Source organism: Zosterops lateralis (genome assembly GCF_965231275.1).
Source record: "Zosterops lateralis genome assembly, chromosome: 32".
NCBI classification, from domain to species: domain Eukaryota; kingdom Metazoa; phylum Chordata; class Aves; order Passeriformes; family Zosteropidae; genus Zosterops; species Zosterops lateralis.
This window is the reverse complement of record NC_139792.1, coordinates 460109-477056: the sequence shown is the minus strand read 5'-3', so window position 1 is coordinate 477056 and position 16948 is coordinate 460109. Positions and strand designations below refer to the sequence as shown.

The 16948-nt window shown below is 38.8% G+C and overlaps 1 protein-coding gene and 1 long non-coding RNA gene across 2 annotated transcripts; both read right to left on the bottom strand.

The window, feature by feature from the left end:
- Positions 1 to 286: 286 nt before the first annotated feature.
- Positions 287 to 7831, bottom strand: HOXC4 (homeobox C4; the record flags this gene model as incomplete). Its single annotated transcript, XM_083880972.1, has 3 exons — positions 7217 to 7831; positions 4933 to 5269; positions 287 to 711 (listed from the first exon to the last, which is right to left on the bottom strand). The coding sequence occupies exons 1-3, from the start codon at positions 7730 to 7732 to the stop codon at positions 287 to 289; spliced, it is 1278 nt and encodes a 425-aa protein (XP_083737098.1). The 5' UTR covers positions 7733 to 7831.
- A 6362-nt stretch (positions 7832 to 14193) lies between these two features.
- LOC310921085 lies at positions 14194 to 16640 on the bottom strand. The gene is made up of 2 exons (XR_014592084.1): positions 15743 to 16640; positions 14194 to 15711 (listed from the first exon to the last, which is right to left on the bottom strand). It is a non-coding gene; the product is annotated as an uncharacterized lncRNA (long non-coding RNA).
- Between the last annotated feature and the right edge of the window lie 308 nt (positions 16641 to 16948).

Genomic DNA, 16948 nt, shown 5'->3' with positions numbered 1-16948 from the left:
ACCCGATTTTTTACCATAACAGGGCCAGAAAAATCCGAATTTTCACCATAACAGGGCCAGAAAAATCTGAATTTTCACCATAACAGGGCCAGAAAAATCCGAATTTTTGTCCCAACCCGGCCAGAAAAATCCGATTTTTTACTATAACAGGGCCAGAAAAACCCGAATTTCTGTCCCAACCAAGTCTGAAAAATCCGATTTTTTTGTCCCAACCCTTCCAGACACCCAGATTTCTGCCCCACCCGGTGCCAACCCCAAAATTTAGGATTATTTTTATTTTCCCCCGCTATAAGCGGGTGATGTCCTCGGGCCGGGGCGGCTCCGGGGGGGGATCCGGGCCCTGACCCTGGGCCTGGGCCTGGGCCGGAATCGAACCCGCGGCCTGAGCCGAACCCGGGCCCTGAGCCTGACCCGGTACCGCGGCCTGACCCTGACCCAGGCCCTGAACGGGCCCCGGGGCCTGGCCCTGAGCCGGGGCCGGGCGGGTTTTGGTGTTGGGCAGCCGATGATCCTTTTTCCATTTCATTCTCCTGTTCTGGAACCAGATCTTGATCTGGCGCTCGCTGAGGCTCAGGGAATGCGCGATCTCGATGCGGCGCCGCCGGGTCAGGTACCGGTTAAAGTGGAATTCCTTCTCCAGCTCCAGCACCTGCTGGCGGGTGTAGGCCGTGCGGGAGCGCTTCGGCTCCGAGCCGGGAAACGCCGCGTTTACTGCGGGAAATAGGGGGGAAATAGGGGGAAAATAAGGGGGAAATAGGGGGGAAAAAGGGGGGGAAAGGGGGGAAAAAAGGGGGAAAAATGGGGGAGAAAAGGGGGGAAAAGGGGGGGGGGAAATAAGGGGGAAGAAAGGGGGAAAAATGGGGGAGAAAAGGGGGAGGAAAGGGGAAAAAAGGGGGGAAAATGGGGGGAAAAAAGGGGGGAAAATGGGGGGGAAAAAGGGGGGAAAATGGGGGGAAAAAAGGGAGAAAAGGGGGGAGAAAAAAGCAGGGGAAAGGGGGGGGAAGGGGGAAAAAGGGGGGAGAAAAGAGGGAAAAAGGGGAAATAAGGGGGAAGAAAGAGGGAAAATGGGGGAGAAAAGGGGGAGAAAAGGGGGAGGAAAGGGGAGAAAAAGGGGGAGAAAAGAGGGAAAAAGGTGGAGAAAATAGCAGGGGGAAAGGGGGGGGAAGGAGGAAAAAAGGAGGGAAAGGAGGAAAAAGGGGGAAGAAAAGGGGAAAAAAGGGGAGAAAAGGAAAAGAAAAAGGGGAAAAAGGAGGAGAAAGGGGGAGAAAAGAGGGGAAAAGGGGGGAAATAAGGGAGGGAAATGGGGGGAAAGAGGGGGAAATAAGGGGGAGAAAAAAGGGGAAAAAAAAGGGGGGGAAAGAGGAAAAAAGGGGAAAAATGGGGAAAAGGGAAAAAAGGGGGAAAGGGGAAAAAATAAGGGGAAGAAAGGGGGGGAAAAGGGGGAGAAAGGAAAATAAAATGGGGGAGAAAAGGAGAAAAAAGGGGAGGAAAGGGGGAATAAAATGAGGGAGAAAAGGGGAAAAAGGGGGGAATAAAAGGGGGAAAATGGGGGAGTAAAAGGGGAAAAAAAGGGGGATAAAAGGGAAAAAAGGGGGAAAAAAAGGGGGGAAAAGGGAGAGAAAAGGGGGAGAGAAAGGAGGAGAAGGGGAAAAATAAAGGGGAAAAAAAGGGGAATAAAAAGAGAAATAAAGGGGGGGAAATAAGGGGAAAATAAGGAGGGGAAGGGGAAAAGGGGGAGAGAAATGGAGAAAAAGGGAAAAAAAGAGTAAAAAGTCAGGACACCAGAAATCAAATTTAAACAAAAATAAATCAGGTTTATATTTTTAAAAATCCAGTGGAAATTCAGGTTATTTGGGGAAAGAAATGCAAAAGAAATTCGGGTTAACAGAAAAATAACAGGAAAAAAAAATATAAAAAGAGGTTTAGGGGAAAGAAAGAAGAGAAAAAAGAGTCAAATTAATAGAAAATAAAATAGGGGAAAAACCAGTTCAGGTAACAGGAAAAAAAAAGGTGGAAAAATGAGGGAAATGTGAATAAAAATAGGAAAAAAATTAAAAATAAAAAGGGTAACAGGGGAATAAATCTGGGAAAAAACGAGGTTAAGAGGGAAAAATATAGAAAAAATAAATGAGGTTAAAAGGGGAAAAAATAGGAAAAGAAATGAGGTTAAACATGGGCAAAAATGCAAAAAATTCAAGTAAAGAGAGAAAAAAAGGGGAAAAAATCAGGTTAAGACCAAAAAAAAACCGAAAAAAAAATCAGGTTAATGGAAAAAATGTGGGAAAATAAATAAATTTATTAATAAATGAAGTAAACAGGGAAAAAAAATTTAAAAATGGAAATAACAGGAAAAAATCACAGTAAAAATCAAATAAAGAGAAAAAAGCGGCAGAGAATTAAATTAATGAAAATAAAGGTCGAGAAAAGTCAAATAAGCAAAAAGAAATCAAATAAAGGGAAAAAAATTAAAAATACAGAAAAATAATCAAGTGAAGAGAGAAAAACACACCGAGGGAAGAAAAAAAAAGTGAAAAAAAATCCAAGAAAATATAAAATAAACAAAAAAGAGGAAAAGAAAAAAAAGTCAAGAAAACTTCCCTGGGGGGGAAAAAATAAAGGAAGGAAACAAAAAAATAAATCAAACACACATAAAAAAAATTAAATAAATAAAGGAATGAAAGGAGGAGAAGAAGAAAACTCAACATACCAAAAAAAGCGGAAAAAATTAAATTAAATTTTAAAAAATATAAAGGAATGAAAGGAGCAGGAGAAGAAAACTCAAAGGAAGAAAAATAAAAATAAAATAAAATAAAATAAAATAAAATAAAGAAGGGAAAGGAAAGAGATGGAGAAGAAAAGTGAACGGACACAACAAAGCAGAAAATATTAAATTAAATAAAAAATAAAAAATAAAAAATAAAATAAAAAATAAAAAATAAAAAAAGGAAAGAAAGGAGATGAAGAAGAAAACGCAATGGCCAAAAAAAAAAAAAGTTGAAAAATATGAATTTAAAAATAAATAAATACTAAAAATAAATAAATAAATAAGTGAAGGAAAGGAGCCGAAGAAAACTAAAATTAAAATACCTAAAATAAATAAGATAAAAATAATAAATAAAGGAAGGGGAAGGAGATGAAGATGAAAAACTCTACGACCCCAAAACCCAGAAAAAATAAATTTTAAAAATATATAAATAAAGGAAGGAAAAGGAGATGGAAAAAAAACTTCACGGCAAAAAAAAAGGGGAAATATTAAAAAAAAAATAAGGAAAGGAGATGGAGAAGAAAACTCTACGACCCAAAAACTCGGGAAAAAAAATTAAATTAAAAATATATAAATAAAGGAAGGAAAAGGAGACAGAAAACGAAACTCCGCGACCAAAAATAAACCGGGGGAAAAAAAAGAAAAAAACCACCAAATTAAAAATAAAATTTAAAAACCAACCAAAATCCAGCAGGAAAAACCAACTCGGACATGACAAAAAACCGGCGGAGAAATAAAAACCACCCAAAATAAACAATTAAATAAAAAAACCCCAAATAAACCCCAAAATGAAACGACCCAAAACAAAAAATAAAAAAACCAAATAATCCCCAAAATCACCTCAAAAAAAAAAAAAAAAAAATTAAAACAACCAAAAAACCAACCAAGAAATGAAATGACCTAAAACAAACAATTAAATAAAAAACCCAAATAAACCCCAAAATGAAATTACCCAAAACAAATAATAAAAAACCCAACTAACCCCAAAATCACCTCAAAAATAAAATAAAATAAAATAAAACAAAACCCAGCAGGAAAAACCAACTCGGACCAGACAAAACCCGACCTAGAAACGAAACGACCCAAAACAAAAAATTAAATAAAAAACCCCAAATAAACCCCAAAACAAAACGACCCAAACCAAATTATTAAAAAATCCAAATAACCCCAAAAAAATAAATAAAATAAAATAAAATAAACCAAAACCCAGCAGGAAAAACCAACTCGGACACACCAAAAAACAGCTGAGGAATAAAAAACACCCAAAACAAAGAATTAAATAAAAAAACTCAAATAAACCCCAAAATAAAACCACCCAAAACAAATAATAAAAAACCCAAATAACCCCAAAATCACCTCAAAAAAATAATATAATAAAATAAAATAAAATAAAATAAAACAAAACCCAGCAGGAAAAACCAACTCGGACACAACTCAAACCAGCTGAGAAATAAAAAACCACCCAAAACAAACAATAAAAAAAACTCAAATAACCCTAAAACAAAACGACCCAAAACAAAAAATAAAAAACCCCAACTAACCCCAAAATCACCTCAAAAAATGATAAAATAAAATAAAACAAAACCCGGCAGGAAAAACCAACTGGGACACAACTCAAACATCTGAGGAATAAAAACCACCCAAAACAAACAATTAAAAAATCCAAATAACCCCAAAATCACCTCAAAAAAAATAAAATAAATAAAATAAAACAAAACCCAGCAAGAAAAACCAACTCGGACAGAACTCAAACCAGCTGAGAAATAAAAACCACCCAAACCAAACAATAAAAACCCCAAAAAAGCCCCAAAACAAATAATAAAAAACCCCAAATAACCCCAAAATCACCTAAAAAAATAAATAAAATAAAATAAAACAAAACCCAGCAGGAAAAACCAACTCGGACACAACAAAAACCAGCTGAGAAATAAAAAAACCACCCAAAACAAACAATTAAAAAACCCAAATAACCCTTAAATCACCTTAAAAAAAAAATAAAAATCCCAGGCCAGGGTTTCCCCGGCCGTAAAATAAAATAATAATAAAAAAAAAGTGAATTATTGCTGAGGAATCCCAGAACATCCACAGGCTCCGGCTGGAGAGAGAGAGAGAGAAGAATAATAATAATAAAAAAAAAGAGCAATAAAATTGATGGGGGGTGTAATTACCCGCCGGAGCCGTAAATCCCCGCGATTGTTGCTCGGGCAGGAAGGGAAAAAAAAAAAATAAAATAAATAAAATAAAATTGGAGTTCCCGGCGAGACGGAGCCCAGAGAGAGGACGGGGGTGGACCCGGAAAAATGGGATTTTATAGTGGGGATGGGGGAAAAAAGTGAGGGGAAATGGGGGAAAAAAGGGGAAATAAAGTGAATTTTTAATCAGGGATGGGGGGAAAAAAGTGAGGGGAAATGGGGGAAAAAAGGGGAAATAAATTGAATTTTTAATCAGGGATGGGGGGAAAAGGGTGAGGGGAAATGGGGGAGAAATTGGAAATAAAGTGAATTTTTAATCAGGGATGGGGTGAAATGGGTGAGGAGAAATAGGGGGAAAAAAGGGGAAATAAAGTGGATTTTTAATCAGGGATGGGGTGAAATGGGTGAGGAGAAATAGGGGGAAAAAAGGGGAAATAAAGTGGATTTTTAATCAGGGATGGGGGAAAAGGGTGAGGGGAAATAAGGGAGAAATTGGAAATAAAGTGGATTTTTAACAGGGAGAGGATGGAGAGGATGAGGAGGGAAAAGAGGGAGAGAGGTGGAAATAAATTGAATTTTTAATCAGGGATGGGGTGAAAAGGGTGAGGGGAAATAGGGGAGAAATTGGAAATAAAGTGGATTTTTTACTAGAGAATGGGGTGAAAAGAGTGAGGGGAAAAGAGGGAGAAAGGGGGAAATAAAGTGAATTTTTAGAAGAGAAGAGAGTGAGGATGGTGAGGGAAAAGAGGGAAAAAGGAGAAAATAAAGTGGATTTTTTAGCAGGGATGGGGTGAGGGGAAAGAGTTAAGAAGGAGGGAAAAAAGTGAATTTTTAACAGTGAGGACAGTGAGGGGAAAGAGGCACAAAGGTGGAAATAAAGTGAATTTTTAGGAAAGAAGAAAGTGAGGATGGTGAGGGGAAAAGAGGGAGAAACATGGAAATAAAGTGAATTTTTAGAAGAGAAGAGAGTGGAAATGGTGAGGGGAAAAGAGGCAAGAAGATGAAAATAAAGTGAATTTTTTAACAGTGAGGATGAAGAGGGGAAAGAGGCACAAAGGTGGAAATAAAGTGAATTTTCAGCAGAGAAAACAGTGGAAATGCTGAGGGGAAACAGCCACAGAGAGGAAAATAAAGTGAATTTTTATCGGGGGCAGAGCGAGGATGAGGAGGGGAAAGGACAGAGGAGGAGGAGAAATAAAGTTATTTTTTAACAGAGAAAAGAGCGGAAATGGGAAGTGAAGAAGAGGCAAAAATAAAGTGAATTTCAGCAGAGAAAAGAGTGAGGGGAATCGGGCACAGAGGGGAAAATAAAGTGAATTTTTGGCAGAGAAAAGAGTGAGAAAAAGGAGGCAAAGAGGGGAAAATAAAGTGAATTTCAGCAGAGAAAAGAGTGAGGGGAATCAGGCTCAGAGGAGGAGGAGGAGGAGGGGAAATAAAGTGAATTTTTAACTGGGAGAGAACAGAGAGAGGAGGAGGAGGAGGGAAAAGAAACTCTGAGGGGGAAAAAAATAAAGTTAATTTTTACCAGAGGACAGAGAGAGGACGGGGAGGGGAATTGGGCAAAGAGGAGGAGAAAATAAAGTTATTTTTAAACAGAGAAAAGAGTGGAGGTGGAGAGGGAAAAGAGGCTCAGAGGAGGGGAAAATAAAGTGATTTTTAGCAGAGAACAGAGGGAAAAATGGGGGAAATGAGGCACAGAGGTGAAAATAAAGTGAATTTTTACCGGAGTGAGGATGGGGCAGGAAAAGAGACACAGAGACCAAAAATAAAGTTAATTTTTTACCAGAGAAGAGAGTGAAGATGGGGCAGGAAATCAGGCACAGAGGAAGCAGAAATAAAGTGAATTTTTAGCAGAGAAGAGAGAAAAAAATGAGGGGAATCAGGTACAGAGGCGAAAATAAAGTTATTTTTCAACAGAGAAGAGAGTGAGGATGGTGAGGGAAAAGAGGCTCAGAAGAGGCAAAAATAAAGTGAATTTTTACCAGAGAACAGAGTGAGGACAGTGCAGGAAATCAGACGCAGAGAAAGCAGAAATAAAGTGAATTTTTACAGGAGAACAAAGTGAAAAATGTGGAGAAATCAGGCAGAGAGGCGAAAATAAAGTTATTTTCCAACAGAAACACCAAGAACCGAGCGAGGATGACGACACGGGAGGCGGTAAAAACAAACTTTTCTCTTTAACTTTTTTTTTCCCCAAATTTTCCCCCTAATAATTTTTAATATTTTTTTTTTAAATTTTAAATATTAATTAATTTTTTTTTAATTCAATCCTACCGGTGCTGACGTGTATTTTTTTCATCCAGGGGTAAACCACGGGCGCCTTGAGCTCCTGGCGGCTCTCGCAGGTCGCCGTCTCCACCTCGCAGAGCCGCGGCTTCTCCGCCAGGTGCTGCCTCCCTCCTCCTCCTCCTCCTCCTCTTCCTCCTCCACCATCATCATCCTCATCCTCATCATCATCTCCTCTTCCTGCTGGTCCCCCCTGGAGCCCCCCGCAGCCGAAGGGGCGCTCGGGGAAGGCGCTGCGGGGCGGTGGGAACAGCTCCTGGTGCTGATGTTGGTGCTGTTGGTGCTGTTGGTGTTGGTGATGAGGATGGTGAGGATGATGATGGTGATGAGGATGATGATGATGCTGCTGCTGTTGGAATCCCGTCTCCCTCGCCCGCCCGTAGAACTCGGGGCTGTGCTCGGGGATGTAATTACCCTGCGAATATTCCTCGCATGGAGGGAACTTGGGATCGATGTAGCTCGAGTCCATCAAATAAGAGCTCATGATCATTAATTTCTGGAGCGGAAAAATAATTTTTCTCGCGCCTTGGCGTTTTTCTGCTCCATAAAGTCCCTCCTACCCCCCGTCGGCGGCCGCCCCCCGCTAAAGTTTGGGCCGCCATGTGATGAGCGCGGCCAATCGGCGCCGCTCGGCGAGGCCCGGATCAGGAACCCCAAAGACACGCTGGGTTAACCCAAAAATGGGGGAAAATGGGAGGGGGGACTGTGGGAGGGATGGGGACCCGGATTGGGGTGAGGAAGAGTAGAAAAAATCACCCAGATTGAGATGGGAGGGCTTGGGCCAATGATAACGGAGCGAAAATCCCATAAAATTCACAAAATTGGGGTGGGAGAGCAAAGGGTTAACCCAGGCCGTGGAGGAGGGAGTGAAAATCCCATAAAATTCACCCAAATCCTGATGGGAGAGCAAGGGGTTAACCCAGGCCGTGGATAACGGAGGGAAAATCCCATAAAATTCACAAAATTGGGGTGGGAGAGCAAGGGGTTAACTCAGGCCATGGATAATGGAGTGAGAATTCCATAAAATTCACCCAAATCCTGATGGGGAACAGTGGGACATGGATTTGGGGTCAAGGGAGAACTCGGGACACAGATAAGGGAGTAAAAATCCCATAAAATTCACCCAAACTGAGATGGGGAACAGTGGGAGGCAGATTTGGGGTGAGGGCAGAGGTGGAGCCCCGGATCAGGAACCCCAAAGACACGCTGCCTGCACCCAGAAATGGGGGGAAATGGGAGGGGGGGGCTGTGGGAGGGACGGGGACCCGGATTGGGGTGAGGGAGAGCGGAAAAAATCATCCAGATTGAGATGGGAGGGATGGGAGGGCAAAGGGTTAACCCAGGCCGTGGAGGAGGGAGCAAAAATCCCACTAAATTCACCCAGATTGGGATGGGAGGGATGGGAGGGCAAGTGGATGACCCAGGTCATGGATAATGGAGTGAAAATCCCATAAAATTCACCCAAATTCTGATGGGAGAGCAAGGGGTTAACCCAGGCCGTGGAGGAGGGAGTGAGAGTTCCATGTAATTCACCCAAACTGAGATGGAGAACAGTGGGAGGGGGATTTGGGGTGAGGGGTCAGCCCAAAACATGGATAAGGGAGTAAAAATACCATAAAATCCACCCAAATTGAGATGGGAAGGGAAGGGGTTAACCCAAGCCATGGATAAAACAGCAAAAATCCCATAAAATTCACCTAAACCCTGATGGGGAACAGTGAGAGGGGGATTTGGGGTCAGGGACCAGCCCAGGCTGGAGATAAAAGACCAAAAGTGTCGTAAAATTCACCCAAATTGGGATGGAGAAAAGCAGAGGGTGATGGGATAACCCAAACTGTGGATAAGGGACCAAAAGTGTCGTAAAATTCACCCAGATTGGGATGGGGAACAGTGGGAGGGGGATTTGGGGTCAGGGGCCAGTCCAGGCCATGGATAAGAGAGAAAAAATTCCAGAATTTCCACATTGAGATGGGGAGGAGTGGGAGAGCAAAGGGTTAACCCAGGCCATGGATAAAGAAGCAAAAATCCCATAAAATTCACCCAAATCCTGATGGGGAACAGTGGGAGGGGGATTTGGGGTGAGGGGAGGGCTCAGGCCTTGGATAAAGGAGGAAAAATCCCATAAAATTCACCCAAATTGGGATGGGAGCGATGGGAGGGTGATGGGATAACGCAGGCCGTGGATAAAAGAGGAAGAATCCCATAAAATTCCCCCAAAATGAGATGGGAAAGATGGGAGGGGACTTTGGGGTGAGGGGATTTATTTATTTGGGGTGAGAGGATTTATTTATTTGGGGTGAGGGGATTTATTTATTTGGGGTGGAAGAGCCTTGGGGGCTGGGACACCATGGGGGATCCCTTTGGGGGGCTGTGGGTGGATTTGGGGTGATTTGGGACAGTTTGGGATGGTTTGGGGTAAGTTTTGAGTGGTTTGGGGTGGATTCGGGGTTTGGGGTGGTTTGGGGTGAGTTTGGGGTGGTTTTGTGTGGGTTTGGATGGTTTTGGGGATGGTTTGGGATGGATTTAGGGTGATTTGGGGTGGTTTGGGGGGCTGTGGGTGGGTTTGGGGTGATTTAGGATGGTTTGGGGTGGATTTGTGTGGGTTTGGATGGTTTGGGGATGGTTTTGGGTGGATTTAGGGTGATTTGGGGTGCTGTGGGTGGTTATGGGGTGGATTTGGGGTGATTTGGGGCAGTTTGGGGTGGATTTGGGATGGTTTGGGGTGAGTTTGGGATGGTGGGTGAATTCAGGGTGGATTGGGGTGCTGTGGGTGGTTTGGGATGAGTTTGGGGTGGATTTCTGATGCTCTTCTGAGGTTTGGGGTGAGCTTGGGGCAGTTTGGGATGAGTTTGGGGTGAATTTGGGATGGCTTGGGGTGAGTTTGAGGCGAGTTTCAAGTAGTTTGGGATGGATTCGGGGTAGTTTGGGATGGATTCGGGGTGGTTTGGGGCGAGTTTGGGGTGGTTTTGTGTGGGTTTGGATGGTTTGGGGTAAGTTTGGGGTGAGTTTTGAGTGGTTTGGGATGGATTTGGGGTTTATTTGGGATGGATTTGGGATGCTTTGGGGTGGGTTTGGGGTATTTGGGGTCCATTTACAGCAGATTTGGGATGGTTTGGGTGAACTTTGGGTGCACTTATGAATTTTAGGTCAACTTTTGCCTATTTTTGGGTCATTTGAGGACATTTTAGGGCAATTTGGGGCTATTTTTGGGTCACTTGGGTCTATTTTTGGGTCATTTGGGGCCATTTTTGGGTCATTTTGGGCCATTTTGGGGCACTTTTGGTCATTTTGGGACCTTTTTAGGACCACCCCCCACCCCACTGACCTCAACTCCGAGGTCACGACCCCAAAAAAAAAACCCCAAAAACTCTTTTCCCCAAAAAACTCCAATTTTCCACCATTTTCCACCCAAAAATTCCAAACCCCCTTGGAACTAAAACTATTTTTTTTGAAGAAAAAGTGAAATTTTTAGGGGTTTTTTGGGTGGTTTTTAGGGGTGTTTTTTAGTTGGTTTTTTTCCCCCAAACCCCTGGAACTAAAATATTTTTTTTTTTTTAGGAAAAAGTGATTTTTTTAGGAATTTTTGGGGGTGGTTTTTTTTTTTTCAAACCCCTGTAACTAAAACAATTTTTTTTTGAGGAAAAAGTGAATTTTTTAGGGGTTTTTGGGGTGTTTTTTTGGGGTTATTTTTTCCCAACCGCCCTGAAACTAAAACTTTATTATTTTTTTGAGGAAAAAGCAATTTTTTTAGGATTTTTTGAGGATTTTTTTCCCCAAACCCCCCGTAACTAAACCAATTTTTTTTTGAGAAAAAAACCAAATTTTTTAGGATTTTTTTAGCATTATTTTAATTTTTTTTTTTCCTTTTTTTCCACCCCCGGAAACAATTATCCAGCGAAAGCCTCTCCTGGCCCGGCGGCGTTTTCCCCATATTTTATGGGCTTAACAATAAAAGTGACACATAAAGTTAAACTGTTTATGTTTTATTTATTAGCCCTAAACGTGGCTGGAGGACTTTGGGGCCGCTTTTATGGGGCCGTAAAAAGTCATAAATCACCCCCGGGAAAAGCTCCTTTTGTGCTTCTCCCGCCTCCAGTTCCTATGGAAATAAAAAATAATAAATTAAAATTAAAATAGGAATTTTTTTTAATTTTATTCAGATTTTTTTCCAGATTTTTTTTAAATTTTTTCAGATTTTTTTTTTGTCGTCGTTCGTGGATTTTTTTATTTTTTTAATTAAAATTAAATCAGGATTTTATTGAGATTTTTCTCGCCTTTTTTTTTTTTTTTTTTTCCTCCTCGTTATTTAGATTTATTTCTGATTTATTTTATTTTTTATTAACCAGGCGGGCAGGGATTATTAATTGGGGAGAGACGCAATTAAATAAAATAAATCAAAAGGGAAAAAAAAGAGGGAAATTCCCAAGGATTTTCCCTCCCCAAGGGAAGAATTTGGGGACAAAAATTTGGGGCTGGAGGGATCAAACCCCAAATGTGGATTTGGGGATTTTTTCCTGAATTTGGGATATTTTTTCCACTTGAATTTGGGGATTTTTCTGTGAATTTGGGGCTTTTCTTCCCCTGGATTTGGGATTTATTTTCCACCTGAATTTGGGGATTTTTTTCCCCCTGATTTAAGGAATTTTTTCCCTGGATTTGGGATTTTTTCCTGGTGGATTTGGGAAATTTTTCTCCTGAATTTGGGGATTTTTACCCCCCTGAATTTGAGGATTTTTCCACTTGAATTTGGGGTTTTTTCCACCTGAATTTGGGTTTTTCTCCCCCTGAATTTGGGGATTTTTCCACCTGAATTTGGGTTTTTCTCCCCCTGAATTTGGGGATTTTTCCACCTGAATTTGGAGATTTTTTTCTCCTGAATTTGGGGATTTTTACCCCCCTGAATTTGGGGATTTTTCCACTTGAATTTGAGGTTTTTTCCACCTGGATTTGGGGATATTTTCCCCCTGAATTTGGGGTTTTTCCCCGCCCTGGATTTGGAGAATTTTCTGTGAATTTGGGGCTTTTTTCCCATCTGAATTTAGGGATTTTTCCCCTCTGGATTTGGGGATTTTTCCATGGATTTCAGGATTTTTTTTCCCCTGAATTTGGGATTTTTCTCCCTTGGATTTGGGATTTTCCCTCCTGGATTTGGGGATTTTTCCACCCCTAAATTTGGGATTTTCCCCTCCATTATTTAGAGTTTTCCCCTTGGATTTGGGGCCTTTTTTTTCTCTGAATTTTGGATTTCCCCTCCTGAATTTGGGGCCTTTTTTTTCCCTCTGAATTTGGATTTTTTTCCCACTGAATCTGGATTTTTTCCCACTGAATTTGGATTTTTTCCCCCTGGATTTGGGGATATTTTTTGCCTGAATTTGGGGATTTTTTTGTTTGTTTTATTATAATTATTTTGGTGTGGATTCTCCCAGATCATCTCAAACCCCCAAAACTCCAAATCCCAAAATCCCGGACAAGGATTGGGGGAAAATCCTGGAGATTTTTGGGATCCAAATACAGACAGGGAGGAGAAAAAAAAAATTTAAAATAATAATAAAAAATTTAATTTAAATCCTCCCAACTCCCCAAAAAACCGGATTTTCACCCCAATAAATTTATTTTTTTATAAATCCCACAAACCCCATAAATAAATCTCAATAACCAAACAAACACCCAGAAATAAATTCCCATAAATAAATAAATAAATATCCAGAACTAAACAAATATTCATAAATAAATATCCAGAAATAAAGAAATAAATATTTTTCCCCTTTTTTCTTAATTTTTCCTCCTTTTTATCCCTTTTAATCCCATTTTTCCCTCCCCAACCCCCCTCAGTTCACAAACCCCCCCAAATTCGCCCCTTTTCTCCCCAAAACCCCCAAAAAAGGGGAAAAAAAAATCAAATTTTCCCCAAAGGATCCGAATTTCCCGGGATAAAAAAGGGGTAAAAAAATCAATTTATCCCAAGGATCGGAATTTCCCGGGATTTGGGGGTGGGGAGGGTTTTTTTGAGGACAAAGCGAATTTTTTGTTGTTTTTTTGGTCCCAGGATTGGCTTTGTCCGGCGGGTTCGTTCCCAGCGTGACCCGAAAATGACCCGCAAAGGGAAATTCCAGAAAAAATGGATTTTCAATCCAAACCCGAGGCGCCCGCGGACAGGAGTGAAAGGAGAAAAATTAAAATAAAATAAAATAAAATATAACATAAAATAAAACAAAAAATAAAATAAAAAATAAAATAAAATAAAACCAAATAAAAATAAAATAAAATATAAAATATAAAATATAAAATATAAAATATAAAATATAAAATAATACAACAAAATAGAATAAAATAAAATAAAACCAAATAAATAAAAAAATAAATAAATAAAATAAAATAAAATAAAATAAAATAAAATAAAATAAAATAAAATGCAACAAAATAAAATACAACAAAATAAAATAAAATAAAGTAAAACAAAATAAAATAAAACAAAAAACACACCCCAAAACAAAATAAAATAAAACAAAACAAAATAAAATAAAATAAAATAAAATAAATTACAATAAAAATAAAAATAAAATAAAAATGAAAATAATCCTTGGGATCATTTCCCAGCGTTTATCCCGCCCCAAAAAAGCAAAAAAATAAAAAATAAATTGAATTTTGAAGGGTTTTTTAAGCCCTTGGGGTGTCCCCACCTCGGGCAGTGACGAGTCATTAATTTCATTTATTTTCCTTTTTTTAAGGCTTTTTTTTGCCGAAATTTCCTCCTTTTTTTTGTCCTTTTTTCCCATTTTTTAAATAATTTTTCCCATTTTTTGTCCCCTTTTTTTTGATCCCTTCCCCCCTTTTTAAATCCATTTTTGTCCCTTTTTTCCCCATTTTTTGTCCCTTTTTCTTGTCCTTTTTCCCCTTTTTTATCCCTTTTCCCCCTTCCCACTTTTTATTTCCTTTTCCCCTTTTTTCTCCATTTTTCCCTCAATTTTTTGTTCTTTTCCCTTTTTTTTTTTTTTTGTCTTTTTTTCTCCATTTTTTGCCCTTTTTTTTCCTTTTTTTCTCCATTTTTCCTCTCCTGCCCCAGCCCCGGTTCCCATCGATTTCCCAACCCAAAAATGCAAATTTTTTAATCGATTTTTTCCCTTTTTTTTCTTTCTTTCCTCCCCCCTCTCCCTGTCAGGGAAATGAATCGCCCCAAATTCTGATTTTTTAAATTTATTTTCATTTTTAACCCAACAAAATCGCCCCGAAATTACCCAAATTTCTCCTTTTTTTAGAAAAATTCTTCTCGTTGAAGCTGAAAAAATAAATCTGAAATAATAAAAAAAATATCTGAGGAGCGACTGATAAAAAATCACTAAAAAAAAGACTAAAAACTCACTAAAAACCACTAAAAAGTCACTAAAAACCCACTAAAACCACCCAAAAATTCCCAATAAAACCCACTAAAAACACCCACAAAAAACCTCACAAAAACCCACTAAAAACCCACAAAAAAACCCCAAAAATCCCCCCCCAAAACCCCAAAAAATCTCACAAAAAAACCACAAAAAAACCCACTAAAAACTCACATAAATCCCAATAAAACCCACTAAAACCCCCCAAAAATCCCACTAAAAACCCACTAAAAAACCCACAAAAAAATCACTAAAATTACCTAAAAAATCCAAATAAAACCCACTAAAACCCCCCAAAAATCCCAATAAAAACCCCCAAAAATCCCATTAAAAACCCACTAAAAAACCCACCAAAAAATCACTAAAACCCCCCAAAAAATCCCAATAAAACCCACTAAAATCACCCCAAAAATCCCAATAAAACCCCAAAAAATCCCTTTCCACCCCAACCCCTTTTCCCTCCTCCCCCTCATTATTTTCCCTTTTTTTTCTCCCTTTTTTCCTTTTCCAGGGATTGAAAAATGAGAAAAAAAAGCGAATTTTTCTCTGCGGGAGCGACGAGCTGACCCCGAATTCACCTCCCGTTATTGATGGGAAATTCCCCTCCCGGCGGCCCCAAAACTCCACAAAAAACACCCAAAAAAATAAAATTAAATCATCATTTTCATCAATTTAAAATTTTTAATTTTTTCCCATTTTTTTTCCTTTTTTTCCCCATTTTTTTCCTTTTTTCCCCATTTTTTTTCTTTTTTTTTTTTTTAGGATTTTTTTGTGATTTTTTGGGGGTTTTTTGAGGTGAAAAAAATGAGAATAAATTGATTTTTTTTTTGGTGTTTTGTGTGAAGGGTCAAGCTCGGGGCGGGGAGGGGAGGGGGGTTTGAATTTTGATTATTTTTGGTGTTTCTTGGGGTTTTTTTCGCTGTTTTTTCTTTTCTTCCCCCATTTCTTTATTCTTTTATATATTAGAAAAAAAATCTTATTTTTTCTCACTCTTTATTTTGATTTTTTTTCCTCTTATTTTTCTTTTTTTTTCCTTTATTTTTCCTTCTTTTTTCTCCCTCTCCTTTCACCCCCATTTTGACCTTTTTTTCACCTTTTTTTTCCCATTTTGACCTTTTTTTCACCTTTTTTTGCCCCATTTTTGACCTTTATCCCCTTTAAAAAACCCTTTTAAAACCCTTTAAAATCCCTAAAAAAACCACTTTAAAATCCCTTTAAAAACCTTCTAAAAATCCTTTAAAAACCCTTTTAAAACCCCTTTAAAATCCCTTTAAAAAAACCTTAAAAACCCCTAATAACCCCTTTAAAAACCCTTTAAAATCCCTAAAAAAACCCTTTTAAAATCCCTTAAAAATCCCAAAAAACCCTTTTAAAAGCCCATTAAAAACCCCCAAAAAAATCACTTTAAAAACCCTTAAAAATCTCCTAAAAATCCTTTTTAAACCCTTTAAAAACGCTTAAAAAAAACCCTTAAAACCCCCTTTTAAATCCCCTAAAAAAACCTTTTAAAACCCCTTTAAAAACCCTTAAAAATCCCTAAAAAAAATCCTTTTAAAAACCCCTTAAAAATCTCTTAAAACCCCCTTTAAAATCCCTTAAAAACGCTTTAAAATCCCTAAAAAATCCCTTTAAAATCCCTAAAAAATCCCTTTAAAAATCCCTAAAAACCCCTTTAAAAATAAAAAAAAAAACCCTAAAAAACCCATTTTAAACCCATTTTTTAACCCCCAAGGATTTTGTGAGGAACCAAAGCCCCCCCCGCTAATTAACTCCTAATTAATTAGCGGCTAATAATACTAATAATAATCATTAATAATCATTAATAAGGCGGGAAGCCTCGTCAGGGGGGAGGAAATTCAGGATTTCAGGGGCAGGAAAAGCTCCTTTTCTCAAGGGTAATTTGGCTTTTATTTATATTTTCTATTTATTTTTATTTATTTTTATTTTTATTTTTCCCCCCTCTCTCTCTTTCCGCTCGGTTTAATCTCCGCCAGAATAATAATAATAAATAATATAATAATAATATAAATAAAATGTTCCCAAAGAGGATCCTGGGGGCGAATCCATAAAAAAATCCTTTTAATAAAAAAATTCTTTTTATTTTTATTTTCTGGGTTATTTTTGCTCGGGGCTTTTCCAGCAGAGGAGGAGAAGAGGAAAAAAAAAAGGCAAAAAATTGAATTTTTGGGGGTTTAAATGGGTTTTTTTGGGGAATTTTGGGGGGTTTTAATGGGGTTTTTGGGGGGATTTGGGTTTTTTGGGGGGAGATTTTGGGGGTTTTTTGGGGGGAAATTTGGATTTTTCCAGGTTTTCCGGGTTTTTTTGGGGTC